A 21,996-nucleotide genomic window follows, 5' to 3' on the forward strand; every position below is an offset into this window, starting at 1 on the left:
AGGAACTTTTCAGGATCACTAAATCTGGATAACCAGTGCTCAAACAGAATAGGAAATCACAATGTAGAGATATAGAAATGTAAAGAGCAACAAGTAGACTAGCCAGTGTCTATATAACTTTAATTTAATTTGAAATGAAAACACAAACACATTTGAAAAAACTAAATAAAAAAAAACAAGAAAAACCACACCCCATCCTCTTCCAGCAGTCCGCTCATCTGAGAGACCTACAACACAAAACACTGTACATTGAGGATATTTATAGCAAGTTTCAAATATAGATGTATTTAATTAAAAAAGACTTCATGTCAAAAACTCCACAATAATCTCAGACTTTTTCATCTGTTGTGGAGAGAGCAGCTTGTCTGAGCGCAGCATTTAGGAGGCAGATCTCAAGTCTGGCCTTGGTTTGCTGCAGTTTGGTCAGAGGAGTCAGTTGTTCCTCTGCCAGATGAAGCTGTGCTTCTGCCCTTTCAGTCTCTTTTTGCAATTGCTGAAAGTAATTTAAAAAATCAGTGATTGCCATTCTTTGCTTTTTTTTTTCTGTAATCATTGCGTGCTTCACTAATAAACTGAAAAGAAAAACATTTTTCGTTGTGACGAATATATATATATTATATATATATATATATATATATATATATATATATATATATATATATCAATTAGTGACAGAATAAATTGTTGTGTTTTGGTCAATTTTGACAGCTGTTTGGGGGATTATTTATACGAGGCCAAACTCTTTCTACTTTGCTGTAGGCCTATACTGTAAGGCTGAATATGTTAAAGCCTACCTAATCACTGTAGCCTGACGGATGAACAAATACAATTAAAACCTTATCAATAAATATGATATCTTGTGTGATGCTGTATGATCCAAATCTAGTATTTTTTTTATACTTTTTTAAAGTTTTCATTACATTTTGGGCATGAAATCCAGGCTGAATCCACCCTTTTGATGGGATCAGTTTAATCCAGATTTTTTTGGATCAAAGTGATCCAAATCCTACAAAAAAGATCTGAAAAAACAAAACTAAAGGTTTGAGCCGGATAAAAACCAAGATTGAAATACGTGATCTAATCCGATTATGTAATCCATTTTTTTCTTTTGAAAAACCCATTTTCATGACTTGATCCAATCCCTTATCCAAAATCCTAGTGGATTACTTTTGAAAAACCGGGCCCTGGAGGGTATTGCCAACTCTGTTTCTTGCCTTCAAAACTCGTTTACAGCTCTATCTGAAAGAGTCACTGACGCTGAATCGCGCTTGAAAGAAGCTGAAGGGTTCGGCAACAGCTACAGAAAAGCAGGTGACTTAAAGATGATGGTGGATCGGCTGCAGGCCTTCTTCAGTATTATTTTGTGTTCTTCAGAAGAAAGAAATTCACAAAAATCGAGTAAATAGTGAGGAAATTGAACTACCAGTTAGGGGGTGTCAAAGACATTACTATTAGGAGAAATTAGAAAAAAATATTTACTTTAAAAATTATAATTTTTAAAAAATATAATTTTCTTTCTATGTGAATTTCATGTGAAACGAGTTTTCATTTTCATTAAAGACTCACATACTATGAAATAATGGTCTGGAAAAGGAAACTGTTTTTCAAATGAGAGTTTATTGAACCTATAGAGAAAAAAAAAAGTTTGCATTTGTGTTTTTGTTGCGTATCGCATCTCTTACATCAGGCTTTTATGGTGAATACAGTGCTACTATATAAGGGATAAAGTACTTCCAGGCGATAGTTATCGCAGCATAAAGAGGGATGTTGAATAAGACTGTAGGGCTTTATTATGCAAAAACAACCATCTGGATGTACTTTATCCCACGTATTCAATAGATACTAGCCTTAAATCATACACAAAACATTTTTCTGAGCCACAATAGTTTATTTAAATTTAAAGCTGACAGAAACCGTTTTAAAAGGTCCTAATGAAGCGTACACAAACCTACATGTTATTTAGTCACAAGATGGCACCAAACAGACAAAAACAGCGGCACAGCAGACAAGCATGCAGATAACATAGGCTCATTCTGAAAACATAGCCTAATATACATTTCTGGAGATCGCAAATGATGTAACCAGAGCTACGTATGGCTGCATTTCGGCTAATTTAAAACGAATGCTATGGGGTGGTAAGATGCAATTCCTTTTCGTGCTTACTAGTTGACTGCTTACCTCCGTATGGACGGCTTTTCAGCTGTTACCAGTTTGTCCTGTAGCTTGACATGTGCGTTGGTAGAGACTTGAGACGCAGAGCAGAATTGACCCTGACTGTGAGGTTCGAGCCCGGTAAGACTGGTTCCAGAGAATGGGTGAGACAAAAAAAAAGAAGCCAAAAAATAAAATAGAGATGTAAATAACAGGGTGAGAAAGGGGTAAATCTGAAAACGTGGTAAAAATCAGGGCTTTCTTTTCTGGTCTGCATATTAAAACACTGCGGTTGGGTTTATGGAAGGCGGTGGGTGAGTCAATTGGTGCTTTTTAAGACACTATTGGTTGGGTTTAGGGAAGGGGGATGGTGGGGGAATCGGTCAGTTGGGCAGTCAGTTAGTCAACAGCGGCCTCTGGTGGATTTATGTGAGAACAGCAGGCGCGAATGGCACTCACGAGAGAAATTGGAAATCTCAAAAAGCGTACACTGTGGCCTCTGGTGGATTCTTGAAAACAAAAAACTACAAAAGAAGCACCTCCTGGGACATATTTGGCACATTCTATAAATGAATATAGGGGTATGTAATCAGAATGAGCCTGGGTTGCATGTAGTCTATGAACGTCACTTATAGTCAAGGTATATACTAAGGTATGGAGGGCTGCAGCTCCGCACAGTTTTGCTCCAACCTTATTCAATTAGCTAATCAAACTAATCAAGACTAGAGACTTAAGCAGGTGTGAGATGGAGGTGGTTGGAGATACAAACTGCAGAGCTGCGACAATCCAGGAATTGAGTTTGAGACCACTGGATTACAATGTCGTGACTGACCAGTCAGAACCCAAAGTATTCCAGACTGTCGTGTAATATCTGGGAATAACATACCTTGATCAATCAGAATTAAGGAGCTATTGCAGAGAGCAGTGTAATATAATTCTACAGATACAACTAAATGCTCCTGCAAAGCCTGATGTGTTTGACACAAAAGGCTATAATGTGCATCTGGAAAGTATTCGCTTCACTTTTTCCACATTTTTTATGTTACAGCCTTATTCCAAAATGAATTGAATTGATTTATTTCCTCAAAATTCTACACACAATACTGTCATGACTGTGTTTGTCCACCAGATGCCACTGTTATTCGCCAGCAACCACCAGCGGACTGGAGCCAGCAGAGCAAGGAGCCCGAGCGAGGAAACTTAGACTAAACTTTAACACTAAGACAAGATACAATAGCAAGAGCAAGATCAAGATCAGGAACAACATACCAACAATGACAACGACCAACTGACAAACAGAGGATGAATGACTGAATATATAGTCCAGGTAATCAACGGAGAACGGAGACAGCTGTGGTTGTAAATCAGTGTAGATGACAGACCGGGTGTGTGTGCGAAAGAATGTATGGAAATGTAGTCTTAAAAGCCACTGTAGTCCGCTGGTGGTTGCTGGCGAATAACAGTGGCATCTGGTGGACAAACACAGTCATAACACAATACCCCATAATGACAATGCTAAATTTTGTTTTTGAAATTGTTGCAAATCTATTAAAAATAAAAAATCTATAAAAAAAAAAACACATACACACATATGTACATCAGTATTCACAGCCTTTGCTCAATACTTTGTTTATACACCTGGCAGCAATTACAGCCTCAAGTCTTTTTGAATATGATGCCACAAGCTTGGCACACCTATCTTTGGGAATTTTTGCCCATTCCTCTTTGCAGTGCCTCTCAAACTCTATCAGGTTGGATGGGAAGCGACAGTGTCCAGCCATTTTCAGATCTCTCCAGAGATGTTCAATAGGATTTGGTTCTGGGCCACTCAAGGACATTCACTGAGCTGTTGCGAAGCCACTACATTGATATTTTGGCAGTGTGCTTTGTGTCATTGTCCTCATCAGACCAGAGAATTTTGTTTCTTATGGTCTGAGAGTCTTTCAGATGCCTTTTTGCAAATTCCAGGTGGGAAGTGGCTTCCGTCTGGCCACTCTACCATACAGGCCTGATTGGTGGATTGCTGCACAGATGGTTTTCCTTCTGTAAGGGTCTCCTCTCTCCACAGAAGATCACTGGAGTTTGACAGAATAACCATCAGGTTATTGATCACCTCACTGACTAAGGCCCTTCTCCCCTGATCACTCAGCTTAGATGGCCGGCCAGTTCTAGGAAGAGTCCTGGGGGTTCCAAACATCTCCCACTTACTGATGATGGAGTCCGCAGTGCTCACTGAAACTTTCAGAGCAGCAGAAATGTTTCTTTAACCTTCCCCAGCCTTTTGCCTTGAGACAATCCTGTCTCAGATGTCTACAGACAATTCCTTTGTCTTCATGCTTGGTTTGTGCTTTGCCATGCACTGTCAACCCTGGGACCTTATATAGACAGGTGTATGCCTTTTCAAATCATGTCCAATCAACTGAATTTACCACAGATGAACTCCAATTAAACTTCTCAAGATTGATCAGTGGAAACAGAATGTACCTAAACTCAATTTAGAGCTTCACGGCAAAGGCTGTCAATACTTCTGTATATATGATTTTTCTTTTTTAATAAATTTGCAACAATTTCAAAAACTCTAACATAGGCGGTAACATAAATATGTGGAAAAAGTTAAGTGCTATGAATACTTTCCGGATGCACTGTATCTAGGATATAATTTGTTTTTCTGCTTAATAAAAGTCAGTAAATATTTCAGATTTCAAAAATACATGCACATCATAACCTGTAGATGTTTTTAGAATAAAATGCCTTTTATTTGATAAAAGAATAAACACAAAAAGTATCAATCAGACTACAGTGATAATAATTTAGTGATAATTTGAGGTTTACGGCAATGTTTTGATCATGTTAATACATTTAAAGACATTAAAGGTTTGTGCAATCCATGTTAATTTAATGTGGTATCATTTGTAATGTCTTTATAATTCTCTTTTTTATTTAAAGCTATGCAAATTGCCACTTACTCTTTTAAAGGTGCCATAGAACGCTTAGATACAATATGTTTACATTGTTCTCTCATATCAACATAGATTCATTCATTCATTTTCTCTACGGCTTAGTCCCTTTATTAATCTGGGGTCGCCACGGCGGAATGAACCACCAATTTATCCAGCATATGTTTTACGCAGCGGATGCCCTTCCAGCTGCAACCCATCTCTGGGAAAGGTACATTGATTAGGTAAGTGCAAAAAATCTTTTACAATCCCATTTATAATCATAAAAATTGGCCTTAGATTTAAAGTGCAATGTTTTCAGCTTATTTGGAAGAGTCATGAATATTAATCTCATGTCTCTAATACGCACACAACACTCTGAAATACATATGTGCAAAATAAAACTCAAGTTGTCAAAACATATTTATGAACAAACTGAGTAGGTGCATAAGTGTGCATTAAATGCTACTATTCAGGAACTGACATGTGTACACTCACCGGCCACTTTATTAGGTACACCTTACTTGTACCAGGTTGGACCTCCTTTTGCCTTCAGAACTGCCTTAATCTTTCATGGCATAGATTCAACAAGATACTGGAAATATTCCTCAGAGATTTTGATCCATGCTGACATGATAGCATCACGCAGTTGCTGCAGATTTGTTGGCTGCACATCCATGATGCAAATATCCCATTCCACTACATCCCAAAGGTGCTCTATTGGATTGAGTTCTGGTGACTGTGGAGGCCATTTGAGTACAGTGAAGTCATTGTCATTGTCTGTGATCATTCGCTCGTTATCCTGCAGGAAGTAGCCATCAGATGATGGGTACACTGTGGTCATAAAGGGATGGACATAGTCAGCAACAATACTCCGGTAGGCTGTGGCTTTGATATAATGCTCAATTGGTACAAATGGGCCCAAAGTGTGCCAAGAAAATATTCCCCACACCATTACACCACCACCAGCAGCCTGAACTGTTGATATAAGCCAGGATGGATCAATAATTTCATGTTGTTGATGTCAAATTCTGAACCTACCCTCTGAGTGTTGCAACAGAAATCAAGACTCATCAGACCAGGCAACGTTTTTCCAATCCTCTATTATCAAATTTAGATGCGCCTGTGCGAATTGTAGCCTCAGTTTCCTGTTCCCAGTTGACAGGAGTGGCTCCCGGTGTGGTCTTCTGCTGCTGTAGCCCATCCGCCTCAAGGTTAGACATGTTGTGTGTTCAGAGTTTCTGCTCTTCTGCATACCCCGGTTGTGTCGAGTAGTTGTTTGAGTTACTGTTGCCTTTTTATCAACTGGAACCAGTCTGGCCATTCTCCTCTGACCTGTGGCATCAAGGCATTTGCGCCCACAGAACTGCCGCTCACTGGATATTTTCTTTATTTCAGACCATTCTCTGTAAACCCTAGAGATGGTTGTGCGTAAAAAATCCCAGTTGATCAGCGGTTTCTGAAATACTCAGACAAGCTTGTCTGGCACCATCAACTATGCCACATTCAAAGTCACTTAAATCACCTTTCCTCCCTATTCTAATACTCGGTTTGAACTGCAGCAGATCGTCTTGACCATGTCTACATGCCTAAATGCATTGATTGGCTGATTCGAAATTTGCTTTAACGAGCAGTTGGACAGGTGTACCTAATAAAATGGCCGGTGTGTGTATGTTGCCTCATTACAAACATGCACACGTCCGCTGCCTCATTATAAAGTACTTGTCAAATTTGACAATATACACACTAAACTAACAAAAGATATAGTTAAACAGACCTTAATCCTCTTCATTGTGACAGTGAATAAACATAATCCATCCATTCCAATATTTTGTATTCTGACAAGCTGTAAAAAGACAAGCTTGTCTCGTTTTCAAAATAAGAGCCCCACATACATAGCAAATATGATAATACTAATGTAAAATCAAGGTGAAACAGGCCAATCAAATCCTGCTGGGGTAGTGCATATTAATGATCCTGTGTGGATTGTCACAGACAGTATTTTGTTCTGATTGGCTTGTTTTTCCACTTGAGTTTTAAACTTACTTGATTTATATGAGATCAAGGAAACAATGGAGTTTGGGGCTCATGGTATGTCATTTATATGTACCAAACTCTTATTATTCTATACCTAGGTTTATCCAGATTTTCATTTTATGGCATCTTTTCCATTCAGAATTAGACACTGACATAAAGTCAATTTAATAAAGATTATTTAGAAGAACAAAAATAGAGCAATGAAGCCTAAAAGATAAAGATTTATGGATTTGGCATTTTGTAATCTGGGTCATGAGAGCCTTCGCGAATCCGTCCAAAGCAGCCCAGCAGCAGATCCACAGCAGCGTTTACTGTTGATTTGATCTCGTCCGCTGTTCTGCCCAGTTTGGGGTTCACTTCCACCATGTCTACAGCAGAGAGAAGCCCTGCAGTGAAGCCAAACACACAACAAAGTCTATAGGAGAATGGTCATCTAAAATTGATGATTGTAAATTTCTTTTTAATTTCAGTTTCTACACTTGAAGTTTACTGTCATGAGTAAAAAAACTTTTTCGACATGTTTCATAAGCTGCATCTATTCTGAAGTATTTATATTAATTGTATTAATTATTTAGGAAAATTAATAATGATCAACCTGAATAATTACTGATTATGGCTAGTGATGCCCTGTAAGACAATATTGATGTCCTGTTAATGACTATGTGCTCTAAGAGACTAGTGAAGTCCTGTGAGACCATATTGATATCCTGTTAAAGACTAATGATGTCCTGTTAGAGACTAGTGATGTCCTGTTAGAGAATATGTCCTGTGGGAGACTAGTAAAGTCCTGTGAGAGACTAGTGATGTCCTGTTAGAAACTAAGTCCTGTGAGAGACTAGTGATGTCCTGTGAGACAATATTAATGTCCTGTTAGAGACGGGTGATGCCCTGTGAGACAATTTTGGTGTCCTGTTAAAGACTAGTGATGTCCTGTAAGAGACTATGGCCTATGAGAGACTATTGAAGTCCTGTGAGACAATAATAATGTCCTGTGAGAAACTAGTGATGTCTTGTGAGACCATATAAATGTCCTGTTAAAAAACAGCTATGTCCTGTTAGAGACTAGTGATGTCCTGTTAGAGATTAGTGATGTCCTGTTAGAGACTAGTGATGTCCTGTTAGACACTAGTGATGTCCTGTTAGAGACTAGTGATGTCCTGTTAGAGATTAGTGATGTCCTGTTAGACACTAGTGATGTCCTGTTAGACACTAGTGATGTCCTGTTAGAGACTAGTGATGTCCTGTTAGACACTAGTGATGTCCTGTTAGAGACTAGTAATGTCCTGTTAGACACTAGTGATGTCCTGTTAGACACTAGTGATGTCCTGTTAGACACTAGTGATGTCCTATGAGAGACTAGTGATGTCCTGTGAGGGACCAGTGATGTTCTGTGAGACAATTTAAACAACCTGTTAGAGACTAGTGATGTTCTGTAAGACAATATTGATGTCCTGTTAGACATGTGATGTCCTGTGACAGACTAGTGATGTTCTGTGAGACAATATTGATGTCCTGTCAGAGATTAGTGATGTCCTGTGAGAGACTAGTGATGTCCTGTTAGACACTAGTAATGTCCTGTTAGAGACTAGTGATGTCCTGTAAGACAATATTGTTGTCCTGTTAGACATGTGATGTCCTGTGACAGACTAACGATGTTTTGTGAGAGACTAGTGATGTCCTGTGAGACAATTTAAACAACCTGTTAGAGACTAGTGATGTTCTGTAAGACAATATTGATGTCCTGTTAGACATGTGATGTCCTGTGACAGACTAGTGATGTTCTGTGAGACAATATTGATGTCCTGTCAGAGATTAGTGATGTCCTGTGAGAGACTAGTGATGTCCTGTTAGAGACTAGTGATGTCCTGTTAGAGACTATGTCCTACGAGATACTAGTGATGTCCTGTGAGAGACTAGTGATGTCCTGTTAGAGACTAGTGATGTCCTGTTAGAGACTAGTGATGTCCTGTTAGAGACTAGTGATGTCCTGTTAGAGACTAGTGAAGTCCTGTTAGAGACTAGTGATGTCCTGTTAGAGACTAGTGAAGTCCTGTTAGAGACTAGTGAAGTCCTGTTAGAGACTAGTGATGTCCTGTTAGAGACTAGTGAAGTCCTGTTAGAGACTAGTGATGTCCTGTTAGAGACTAGTGATGTCCTGTTAGACACTAGTGAAGTCCTGTTAGAGACTAGTGATGTCCTGTTAGAGACTAGTGATGTCCTGTTAGAGACTAGTGAAGTCCTGTTAGAGACTAGTGATGTCCTGTTAGACACTAGTGATGTCCTGTTAGAGACTAGTGATGTCCTGTTAGACACTAGTGATGTCCTGTTAGAGACTAGTGAAGTCCTGTTAGAGACTAGTGATGTCCTGTTAGAGACTAGTGAAGTCCTGTTAGAGACTAGTGAAGTCCTGTTAGAGACTAGTGATGTCCTGTTAGACACTAGTGATGTCCTGTTAGAGACTAGTGATGTCCTGTTAGACACTAGTGATGTCCTGTTAGAGACTAGTGATGTCCTGTTAGAGACTAGTGAAGTCCTGTTAGACACTAGTGATGTCCTGTTAGAGACTAGTGATGTCCTGTTAGACACTAGTGATGTCCTGTTAGAGACTAGTGATGTCCTGTTAGAGACTAGTGATGTCCTGTTAGAGACTAGTGATGTCCTGTTAGAGACTAGTGATGTCCTGTTAGAGACTAGTGATGTCCTGTTAGAGACTAGTGATGTCCTGTTAGAGACTAGTGATGTCCTGTTAGACACTAGTGATGTCCTGTTAGAGACTAGTGATGTCCTGTTAGAGACTAGTGAAGTCCTGTTAGACACTAGTGATGTCCTGTTAGAGACTAGTGATGTCCTGTTATAGACTGGTGTTGTCCTGTTAGAGACTAGTGGTGTCCTGTGAGACAATATTGATGTCCTTAGAAATGAGTGATGATGTGTGTTATGTTTTGCACAGCAGATGCTTGTCTAGCTGCCAATCCGGTACTAGGAAACACCCATACACACTCATTCACACATACACTATGACCAATTTATTTAATTCAGTTCACCTATAGCGGATGTCTTTGGACTGTGGGGGAAACTGGAGCACCCGGAGGAAATTGTATAATGACATTGGTATGACAATGATAAGGAGGTTTAGGAGGACATGCCTTCTGTCCTTGTAAAGCAAAACTCCTAAAAGTAGGGTGGCACAAGTGTATCACCATTTGAAGGGTCACGAAACACCAAAACACAATTTTTGAGCTGTTGACAGTCGTATATGTGTCCCACACTGCTAAAAACACTATTAGGACATCTATATTTCACTAAAAAGTGTAAATTGGTCGTTTTTGCGTTATTTCAAGCAAATTCGTACTTCCTGTTTGAAACTAATTTTTGAAGCTGCGTCACGGTCATGACATAATAGCCTGTATTCCAGCATGCAGACTGGGCGTCTGTGCCAGAGTGAGTCTTATTACGCCTTACAGTGTGTTGCATTAATGCATGAGTAAGGCTTGGTTCAAACCAATCAGCGCGCTCTATTGTGCAACTTCATTTATATTCATTACTGTCACAGTGTAGACGGCAAAGACGCCACGTTGTGTTGGCAAAACAAGCGTGAAGTGTTGCTTTTATAGTTTGCTGCAGTTAAGTTTCGTTTTCATTTTGTCTCTGTGAGAGCGCAGACTCACGCGTGGATTAACAGTGTACGCGACGCGCGACAACAATAATTTACGTGTCTAAGGAAGATTTTTGTTTACCTGAGAGCTGTTCTCATCTGCAAACGCTGAGATCCAGATTGTAGTCTCCTCTAAATAAAGACGCGGCTCTAGTTGCTGGTGATTGTCCTGTCTCTACAGATTTGGTAAGTGAGCGACCAGTGCTCTTTGTTTATTCAGTTCGTATTTTATTCGTATCACCGAGTGCAATAGTTAGCACTAACAGTTACAACCAAACTATAACCTAGTGTTGGATTTTGTGACCGGAATAACACACGCGGCTTTCTGACGCTACCTGCCGTGTGTATCTAAGTTTCCGGGAAATGCTGAGTTTTTTTTTCTCTCATTCGCCGTGCGGTATCAAACATTGCATGAAAAATACACGCTTAGAGCAGATCCTCGAATCAAATATCAAGTTTGTCGGGAGGGACATTAATGAATTCCCTGAATGAAAGAGCCAAACTGCAGTTAAAGTCCACCATTTAATAATTTGGCAAATAATTCGACTACAGATGTCCATGTAAACACAGTCACATTGTCCGCTGTGGGTGTGTGTTTTGACTCTGAAATTCAGCGCGCCCAAATAGACACTCCCATACCAAGCCGCTTTTCTTCCTCCGACACTCCCCCCTAAACAGAGCTGGACACGCCCACTTTTCTGACTTTTTCCAAAGTAGAGGTGTGAAAACACACTGCTGAAACGAGGGGGTTTCATGGCCCTTTAAGCTTCCCCTGCTGGTTGTTTCTCGACTCACACATCCTACTGTTCTGACCTGTTTGGCAGATGTGCTCAGTGATGTAAATGCCCTCTCTATAGGTCAGTCCTCCTGCTACAGGTGTGCCAGTCGCCGGTGACACTGACGGGTCCAGCGCATCAATGTCGAAACTCAGATGGATCGGCTTCTTCACTCTGATGCAAAAGAGCAGCAATGTTTCCTCAATAAACATTTACACTTACGAAGACATTCCAACAAATGCAAAAAAAGAGAATATTTGCATAATCACACACTTACTTTGAAAACATGTGATCACACGTCTGCTCCATGACTTTTGCTATTCCAAGTCGATCAACTTCAGTCATGGAGAAGGTTTTGATGCCCAGGTATTTAAGGATATAACTGTGGTGTAAAATCATTCAACTACATGAAAGGCAATCGAATAGTGATATAACACATATTTGATGCAAACTGTCTGCAAACTTACTGTTCTTCCGGGTCCACGTCTCGGAGTCCAATATACACAACATCCTGAGCTGCTATGCAAGGCTTTAGCCATGAGAAATTTGGAAGTTTGGGCATCTGAGGAAGATTAGAAAAGTTGCACAAAGCATTTTTGAAAATACATATAATCCACATTCAACAAAAATATAAACACAACCATTTTGTTTTCGCTTCCATATTTCATTAGGTAAATGCTAAAATGTAAACAAAAGGCTTATTTCTCTTAAATATTGTTCTGACATTTGTCTAAGGCAGGAGTGTCCAAAGCTTTTGTCTCAGTTTTATGTAGAGGAAAGGGGCAAGGACTCAAAGGCAGAACTAAATGGGTTTTTATTAATAGTAAAAATAAAAATAAACAGCAAAATAAACTACCAGGGGGGAAAACACTAGCAAAACAAATGAACAAACAAACAAACTTGACTGGGCAGGCTGGTAGGGATCAGGGCTGGAAAACACGACAGGACAGGGAGAGAAACGATGACATACGACAACGAACTGGCACAGGACAGCAGACATGAGGAGAATAAAAGCAGAAGTAAATTAACACAAACAGATGAACATAATTAACTAATAATATGTTAACAAGGAGGGTGGGACTAGACAAAAGACGGGAGAGCACATGACACAAAGAGACAACACAAGCCATGTGCTCACATAACTAGAACACAAAGCCAATGAGAGAACTCATTAACCGCGTGTTCGTATGACAAGACAAACACAACACTTAAGCACAAAACAAAAGCACGCAACCACAATGTAAACACAGAGCCACGTGCTTTTGATAACAGACGCAAGTCACAAGCACAGGATAGATGTAAACACCGAAAACCGAAACCAACTAGACGGAGACACTGAGAATGAAACAGCGCGATGCTGACAGAACAAAACACAAACACGAATACAAGAGCGCGTGTCCCAAGGGTGCGCAAACCCCGCACGCCCACATCAAGCGGGAGTGCGCACGGTCCGCGCACACCTACGACAACGTGCACCCTGAGACACACACAATGACAAAACAAGTGCTTTACCCAAGAAAACTGGACAGGACAAGACAGAGCTAGTGTCCGGACTCTGCCACCAAAACAAGAATTTTCAAGACCAGAGTTGCAGAACCCTGACAGCTTTTCCTATAAAGGGCCAAAAATCCAACTTGATTGAAGGCTGTGGGCCGAATCTATAGCAACCTGTATTACAATAAATTTGCCAAGGGGAATTTGCTAATTTATTCAATGACATAATAATATCAAAATATAATATAATAAAAGAAAAACTAAATTTTTTTGCTTTAAATCATATGAACTAACCCAGTATCAATTTAAACATTTAATAATACATTTTGTTATTGTAAAAACATGAACAATTCCATTTATAACAAAATGGAGTTCAACGCTGAACACACTAAACGAGCTGCTCCTGCCTTCAGCTTGACTTGCTCGCAGATGTCTTGTGCATTGTCTGTCATGTGACAGAATTGACATTTTAAATGTCTGATTCATTTACAACATTTAATTGAATCATTTCATTTCAGCTTTTTGTAGCTCAGCAATAAAACAAAGAAACAAAAGGTTACGTTAAATTTGAACTAACAATCTCTGTCAAAGGCATTCGCCCTAGCCACCTACCCATCATTCTCCCTTGTCTTTTCAGAAGAGACATTGCCAAATTAAAGGTTACCAAGGGCCAATTTCGGCCTGGGGCCCTACTTTGGGCATCTCTAGTCTAAGGCCATGTCCACACAAACACAGGTACTTTCAAATCTGCACATTTGTCTGCATGTTTTTCTTCTAAGCAGAGTATCAAGTTTCTAACACCAAACCTTTTCTGAAAACCAGTGTAGTAGATATTTATTATTATATTTCAGTGGATACATGTTTAGTTTGTGTGCTATAAATTGATTGTGATATTTTTATAAAACTGTTTTTTTTCTCTTTTGGTTGTGGGCTATATGTTGGTGGTGATAAAAAACTAGTGGTGAAAATATTTCAAAACGTACCCACATTTGGTTAATTTGTGTATATTGTTTTGTGTATTTTGCTTATGTTATCTGTAGTATAGATGCAGTCGGTGGCTTATAGCTACCTGGGTTAAAGTTGAATTTGTAATATTGATGGATTGATGGAACAAAAAAGTAAAACGTTACCCACCTGGGGTTCATGGTAGGGCCACCATCTTTATTAAAAACATGCACTTTTTAATAATTTTTCAAAACTTTTTAAACTTAAAAAAACTCCTTCCTGATCCCAATTGATGATGATTGATGATCACAGAGAGCTGAACAGATCTTTTAATGTAGGTTGTTTTGCACACACCCTGTTTTGTGATATGATTATAGCCATTACTATTGAGATATGTTAATACGCGGTTGTCAATTAATTCGGTGGCCGGGGAAACCGTACTCCTATGTCACATTGCGGTGGGCCTCAAAATGGGAGGGATTTGGATCTTATTTTAACGTCAGGAAATGTAAAAATGAGACTTAGGCCCAATCCCAATTCTACCCCTTATCCCTTCCCCTTATCCCTACCCCTCGTTTTGCGTGAAGGGGTAGGAGTGTCCCAATTCTCTTTAGCTTGAAGGCATAGGGCTAAGGGGAAGGGCTAGATAGCCCTTCAAACAGAGATTTTTCAAGACCACACTCGAAACCATGAGGTAAGAAAATTCCCAAGAATACACCAGCCACAATGGCAGTATTGCTGAACCCGGAAGTAAGGAAATCCACAAATTAGTATATTTTGTCATTATTATGGATTTTTACAACAAACAACCACATGTTTTAATACATTCATTACAGCATTGTTGTTTTACCGTCATGCTTTAAAAAAAAAACAGCTAAAATAAAAACAGCTAAATTTCGCAATCTATAATACATAGCTGTCAACCCTCCAGTTTTCACCGGGATTCTCCAGTATTTTACAGTTATATCCCGCTATCATCCCGTAAAGGTATTTTCCCGTTTTTTCTCCCGTAGTTTCAGTCCTTCTCTGAATGGTGGCAAATAAACATTAAAAAGCTAATCCAACCTATTCGCAACACATACCGCCAAACCACCAGGGGCCGCCCCTTGCTCTTAAATGTGAGTCTGTTCTGTGCTTTCGCTTTGTTTAGGCTGGAAAACACTTTGAAATAAATATAAAAATGGCAAGATTCCCTTTCCTTTTCAAAACAGGTGCTGTCTCCCCTTCATATGCAATCCTCAAAACAGTCATATAGTGGTACATGAATGTCAGCTGACTCGCTCCATAGTGATAAATAGACGCTGTTTGTCAAACGGATTCTGTACACGCGAGTTGAAGCGGAGTGAAAGTCTGGCTTTTGGGTGCGTGTTTGAACAGACATATACAAAGAATTAATAATAATAATATCTAAAGATGTTGACCTTGGTGAGGTTTTTTTTCAAACACAACTAATTTCATCCTAAATGAGCATAAAAGTTAGAAAAAGCATTTGAATGCTTTCAATATGACATTAGATGTGTGCATTTTTAAAGTGAAACTGATATAATCAAACGAAAGAAATCTAAATAAATAAGAGATCCATTCGTTGTGTAAGTTATACAGTGAAGAAACAGCTAATGAGATTTGATAACTTGATTCTATTTCATTATTTACATTTACATTTAGTCATTTAGCAGACGCTTTTATCCAAAGCGACTTACAAATGAGGACAAGGAAGCAATTTACACAACTAAGAGCAACAATGAATAAGTACTAAAGGCGAGTCTAAAAAGTCTAAGATGGGAAGTATTAGTGTTTTTTTTTTTTTTTTTTTTTTTTTTTTGTACAGTTAGTGTGATATTCAAAGAGGCAATTGCAGATTAGGAAGTGAAGTGGAGACTAAATAGTTGAGTTTTTAGTCGTTTCTTGAACGTAGCGAGTGACTCTGCTGTTCTGATGCAGTTAGGGAGTTCATTCCACCAACTGGGCAGATTGAGCGTGAGCGTTCGCGAAAGTGATTTCTTCCCTCTTTGGGATGGAACCGCGAGGCGACGTTCATTCACAGAACGCAAGTTTCTGGAGGGCACATAGATCTGCAGAAGTGAGAGCAGATAAGAAGGAGCTAGGCCAGAAGTCACTTTGTAGGCAAACATCAGAGCTTTGAATTTGATGCGAGCAGCAACTGGCAGCCAGTGCAAACGGACTAGCAGCGGAGTGACATGTGCTCGTTCAGGTTCATTGAAGACCACTCGTGCTGCTGCATTCTGGAGCAGTTGAAGAGGCTTGATAGAGTTAGCTGGAAGCCCAGCTAGTAGAGAGTTGCAGTAATCCAGTTTGGAGAAAACAAGAGCTTGAACAAGGAGTTGAGCTGCATGTTCAGATAAGAAGGGTCGGATCTTTCTGATGTTATAGAGTGCGAATCTGCACGATCGAGCAGTTATAAAAGCTATTCATTTAATTAAGCTGAACTGTTTGCTTATGGGCTGCTAATGTTTATTATTAATTTTTTCTTTTGTAAATAATAATAATAAAATATATTACTGACCATTTAACTTTTTATTTATAATGAAACAGCTCCAAATGAACATATTTATTAATTTGGGGATTTTTTAAAGTCGGGGGAATTCCTCATTATGGTGGGCATATCACTTATTTATTTACATCCCAGTGTTGACAGGTATACCCTAATAATAACTCCTGTATAGCAGTCCCACAACATTCTGACTCTCGATGACGCTCAAATACATACCTGTCAACATTGGGATGTGAAAATAAGGGATATGTCCACCATAAGGAATCCCCTCTTCCCCCTCATCCTCCTTTAAAAAATCCCCAAATTACTATGTTCATTTGGAGCTGTTTCATTGTAAATAAACAGTTAAATGGTCAGTAATATGTTTTATTATTATTTACAAAAGTAAAAATAAATATATACATACCAGCAAATACATTAGTAAACACTTCAGCTCATTAAAGTTAATAGCTGTTATAATGAAACAGAATCAAGCTATCTCATTAGCCGTTTCTTCACTGTATAACTTACACATTCTGATTAGAGAGCAACGAAGCAACAAATGAATCTCTTATTTATTTACATTTTTTCGTTTGATTACATTAAATAACAGTTGTCACTTTAAAAATGCACACATCTAACAATATAATAAAGGCATTCGAATGCTTTACTAACTTTTATGCTCATTTAGGACAAAATGAGTTGTGTTTGAAAAAAAAAACACACCAAGATCGACATCTTTAGATGTTATTATTATTAATTCTGTGTATATGTCTGTTTAAACACACACCCAAAAGCCAGACTTTCCCTCCGCTTCAAATCATGTGTACAGAATCTGTTTGGGAAACAGCGTCTTTATATCACTATGGAGCGCGTCAGCTGACAGTCACGCATGACTGTTTTGAGGATTGCATAGGAGGGGTGACGGCACCTGTTTTGAGAAAGAAGGGGAATCGCGCCATTTTTATATTTATTTCAAAGTGTTTTCTTGCCTAAACAAAGCGAAAGCACAGAACAGACTCACATTTAAGAGCGTGGGGCGGCCCCTGGTGGTTCGGCGGTATGGGTTGCGTATAGGGAGGCTCGACTTTTTAAAGAGCCCATATTATACATGAAATAGGGTCATATCTTGGTTGTAAGAGTCTCCAACAACAGTCTAATATGCATGCAAGGTCAAAAAACACTTTCATGGTCTTATAATCTGCATTTATTTTTACCTAATTATCCCAGCGACTCCTGTATGAATCGTCCAGTGATTCATTTGTTCCCAAACCCCTCCTTAGCGTGAAGCTAATCTGCGCTGATTGGACCGATGACAGTCTGTCGCGATTGGTCGACTGCCTTCAGTCAGAGAGGGAAATGGCCAATAGCTAATCAGCAATTTAAAAAGTAATCACAGTTCATACACGCTCGATAGTGTAGGCGTGGATTTTAGCTGCCACACTATGGCGAGTGGATAGTGCTACGGATAACCGAACGAAGGAGACAGTCGTGTACTCGCCATACCACACACACACACAAAAACACACACACACCTCCGGATGACAACGCTCCCGCTTCCGCCTGCACCCGCCAGGTTTTAGCCTGAGAACCCGCTCCGTTTTCTGCCCGCCGCGCCCGGTCCCGCTAGAGCGGAGAACACAACCAAAAATCACCCAGTATACAGTCCAGACAGCCAAGCAGACAGCCAAGCTGTCTGTATAAACACATACACACAGCACAAAGCTCGTTCGTTCGCTCTCTCTCTCTCTCTCTCTCGCTCTCTCTCATACGCTCTCTCATACCAAGCAGACTCTCTCTTTCTAATTCACATAGCAATATCCGTGATATTGCTAGACAGCCCGCTCCCGTCCCAAATTAAACCCGTTACCGACCGCTCCCGCGATTTATTCGGAAATTTATTCCCGCGGCTGTCCCCGCGCCAGATTTCTGCGGCGCGGGAATAAATTTCCGAATAAATCACGGGAGCAGAACTCTAGCACGGAGCTCCATAAACAAACAGCACGCGTCGCGTTTTTAACGTGACTTTGCACGCGATAAGATAATATATCCAGTTAACCTGATACAGTACACGCGGTTACAAGTAACAAATCACAACTAAATACATTTGCAAGCTAGAGTAAACGAGGCAACAACTTTAACCGCACGTACTTACACTTGAGAAATGGAAGAAACCCATCCTGACGTCCATCAGTTACTCTTTACTGATCCTTCCTTTAACAAACTCAGATGAAGTATTCTTTGTAGCATGTAGCTTCCAGAAGTTTCCAACTGCTTGGTTATAATGCTGAGGTTTCATCTTTGGGTAGAGACTCAATATATCCATCTGCAGTGTGACTTCAATCAACCGGCATGTTTGTGTGTGTGTGTTTGTGGGTGTGTGTATGTGTGTGTCTGGGTTTCTGCGTCAGAGGGCGGGGCCTCAGGTTTGAAATCTCCCGGGTTTGCGCGTGCACGTGAATAACTTGGTTTCGTTCGTACGTCATGGCGAAACACCTAATGAATCGTGATCAAGGCGACTCGTTTGAAGCACTATGAGTCGACTCTTTTATAGATGAATCAACAGTTTTAAACACTGTACACTAACAGATTTAAGCCTTAGCTGGATACTCCACTTCACTTAGAGCTGTGTTACACACTACATGGAGGGGAATTTCCAAAAACCCATAATATGGGCTCTTTAATGTTTCTTGCAACACTGAAAATACAGGAGAAATAATTTTACAGGATGATAGCGGGTTACAACTGTAAAATACGGGAGAATCACGGGAAAAACGGGAGGGTTAACAGGTATGCTCAAATACCCTGTCAGAAAGTCTAGTGGCTGAGAATGAGCTTTTTACAGTGTCTGCTATAATGTTAATGCTGTTTTCTTGTGTTTACATGGATGAATATGGCTACTGTGTAAATGCGCAGTATAGTTATGATCTTATAGCCACATTAGATGGTTACGATAACATAATATAAGACTTCAGTGATTTCCTGAAGATAAATACCAAAAAATAAAGCAACTGGAATAACTACAGCAGTCATGATCGTCTGATCTCATATGAAACAAGAGATCGAGATGACATATGATGACGTGTGCAGGTGCTGTAGTGCTGTCCCATTTCTTAGGGGTAAATTTTGAAGCCCTTCCACTTCACACTCTTTTTAAGGGGAAGGGGAAGGGGTAGTACAAAAATAGAATTGGGATTGGGCCTTATTGGCTTTATTTCACCCCAATTTGACTGTGGACACACTATACCTACACACAGTTCTGTTCAAACAGCTTCCATAAGAGAATTTTCATCATAGGTGCCCTTTAATGCAATTAGTTTTGTTTTGTAGTTATGAGTAGATGGATAACTTATACATTTTTTTTTTATCTCTAGGGGTGGAAACGGGCTTCCAAATCAAATCATACGTAGTTATGATGTTAAGACTTTCAATTCAAACATTTCTGTAGGAGTCTGGCAATTTGTAATGAGACTAATGATAGTGTAACGACTGTGTAACACATTATACACATTTTAGATTAAGGAACTGAAATGATTAAAGAGCACGATTGACCTTGGAGTGCAGTTCGTGGATGAGGTAAGACATCGGCTGGCCGTGAATATTTCCAGTCGGTGTGGTTAAAGGTGTGTTGATGTCTGCGTGTGCGTCCACCCATAAAACACTCAGCTCATGTCTGTATGCAGCATGACCAGAGATTGAGCCGATCGCCAGGCTGTAAGAAACACACACACACTACCGGTCAAGTGTTAACCTAGATAATGAATGCAATCTGTTCACTTCTAAAATCATAATGTAATATCATCTAATATCGATCTCGAAAAATTGCTGCTTTATATTTTTGTATAAACCATATCAGTCAAAAGCACCACTGAAATGTATTCATTCTTAATTATCACGTGAAAAGAAACATATATATTCTAAAATAAAAAGATTTCATTTAAAATAAATCGAAAGAGAATGTGAGGTTCAATAAAGATGAATGTTATTTTTAAGAGACTGTGATCATCTTAAATATGTAACATCTGGATGAATGACCTGTGATCTCCTCCCAGCATCACGCATGTGTTTCCATCACTCTTGATCTTTTGCACAGCCCCTGAAAGCAGCTCATTTGCTCGTCCCACCGCTCTCGGGGTCTTGAGTCTCCCGATGGACTCGTCGTTGGGAAGGTTTTCAAATGTCACATTCCCATAATCCTTCACCACACAACCTGGAAAAGGAGAGAGGTCTTCAAATAGAGGGCTCACGAAAATACTGTCATGGTTTGTATATAATAAGCAGTGGTAAAAAGAGTACTGAAAAGTCATACTCAAGAACCATCCCAAAACATAGTGCAAGTGGAGTAAAAGTAGCTGTGATAAATGCATTTACACTCACCGGCCACTTTATTAGGAACACCTTACTAGTCTCAGGTTGGACCTGCTTTTGTCTTCAGAACTGCCTTATTCCTTTGTGGAATAGATTCAACTAGGTGCTGGAAATATTCCTCAGAGATTGTGGTCCATATTGGAATGATAGCATCACACAAGTGCTGAAGACTTGTAGGCTGCACATCCATGATGTGAATCTCCTGTTTTTCCACATCCAAACGGTGTTCTATTAGATTGAGCTCTGGTGACTGTGGAGGCCATTTGAGTAGAGTGAACTCATTGTCATGTTCGAGAAACCAGTCTGAGATGATTCACGCTTTATGACATGGTGTGTTATCCTGCTGGAAGAAGCCATCAGAAGATGGGTACACTGTGGTCATAAAGGGATGGACATGGTCAGCAACAATTCTCAGGTAGGCTGTGGCGTTGACACGATGGTCAATGGTAACGTGCCCAAAGTGTGCCAAGAAAACATCCCCTACACCATTACACCACCACCACCAGCCGGAACCGTTGATACAAGGCAGGATGGATCCATGCTTTCATGTTGTTGATGACAAAATCTGACTCTACCATCCGAATATGACAGGAGTGGCTCCGGGTGTGGTCTTCTGCTGCTGTAGCCCATCCGCCTCAAGGTTAGGCGTGTTGTGCATTCAGAGATGCTTATCTACATACCTCAGTCTGGCCATTCTTCACCGACTTCTGGCATCAACAAGGAATTTGCGCCCACAAAACTGCCGCTCACTGGATATTTTCTCTTTTTCGGACAATTCTCTGTAAAGCCTAGAGATGGTTGTGCGTGAAAATCCCAGTAGATCAGCAGGTTCTGAAATACTCAGACCAGCCTGTCTGGCACCAACAACCATGTTCAAAGTCACTTAAATCCCCTTTCTTCCCCATTCTTATGCTCGGTTTGAACTGCAGCAGATCGCTTTGACCATGTGTACATGCCTAAATGCATTGATTGGCTGATTCGAAATTTGCTTTAACGAGCAGTTGGACAGATGTACCTAATAAAGTGGCCAGTGAGTATAAATTTAGTCATTTAGCAAACACTTTGTCCAAAGCAACTTACAATCAAGAAGGCATTCAGCAGTTCAACAAGAAGAGAAAAAACATAAGAAGTGATAATTATACA

At 39.8% G+C, this 21,996-nt stretch overlaps 2 protein-coding genes across 17 annotated transcripts in view; both read right to left on the bottom strand.

The window, feature by feature from the left end:
- Positions 1–1,598: 1,598 nt before the first annotated feature.
- Positions 1,599–21,996, bottom strand: part of arg1 (arginase 1) — a 26,990-nt gene continuing 6,592 nt past the window's right edge. The window contains exons 3-10 of one of the 16 annotated variants that reach the window (XM_087275356.1): positions 20,521–20,695; positions 20,038–20,197; positions 12,023–12,117; positions 11,833–11,937; positions 11,593–11,729; positions 6,810–7,510; positions 4,782–5,606; positions 1,599–3,173 (exon numbers count right to left, since the gene is read on the bottom strand). In XM_087275356.1, coding sequence (XP_087131482.1) covers positions 7,347–7,510; positions 11,593–11,729; positions 11,833–11,937; positions 12,023–12,117; positions 20,038–20,197; positions 20,521–20,695 — 836 coding nt within the window. In that variant the 3' untranslated portion in view covers positions 1,599–3,173; positions 4,782–5,606; positions 6,810–7,346. 16 annotated transcript variants of the gene reach the window in all.
- On the bottom strand, positions 4,884–10,327 carry LOC147841283 (uncharacterized). Its single transcript, XM_087275456.1, has 3 exons — positions 10,314–10,327; positions 8,534–10,080; positions 4,884–8,323 (listed from the first exon to the last, which is right to left on the bottom strand). The coding sequence occupies exons 1-2, from the start codon at positions 10,325–10,327 to the stop codon at positions 9,000–9,002; spliced, it is 1,095 nt and encodes a 364-aa protein (XP_087131582.1). The 3' UTR covers positions 4,884–8,323; positions 8,534–8,999.

This window comes from Danio rerio, chromosome 12 (assembly GCF_052040795.2).
Source record: "Danio rerio strain M-AB ecotype USA chromosome 12, GRCz13ab, whole genome shotgun sequence".
Classification (NCBI taxonomy): Eukaryota; Metazoa; Chordata; class Actinopteri; order Cypriniformes; family Danionidae; genus Danio; species Danio rerio.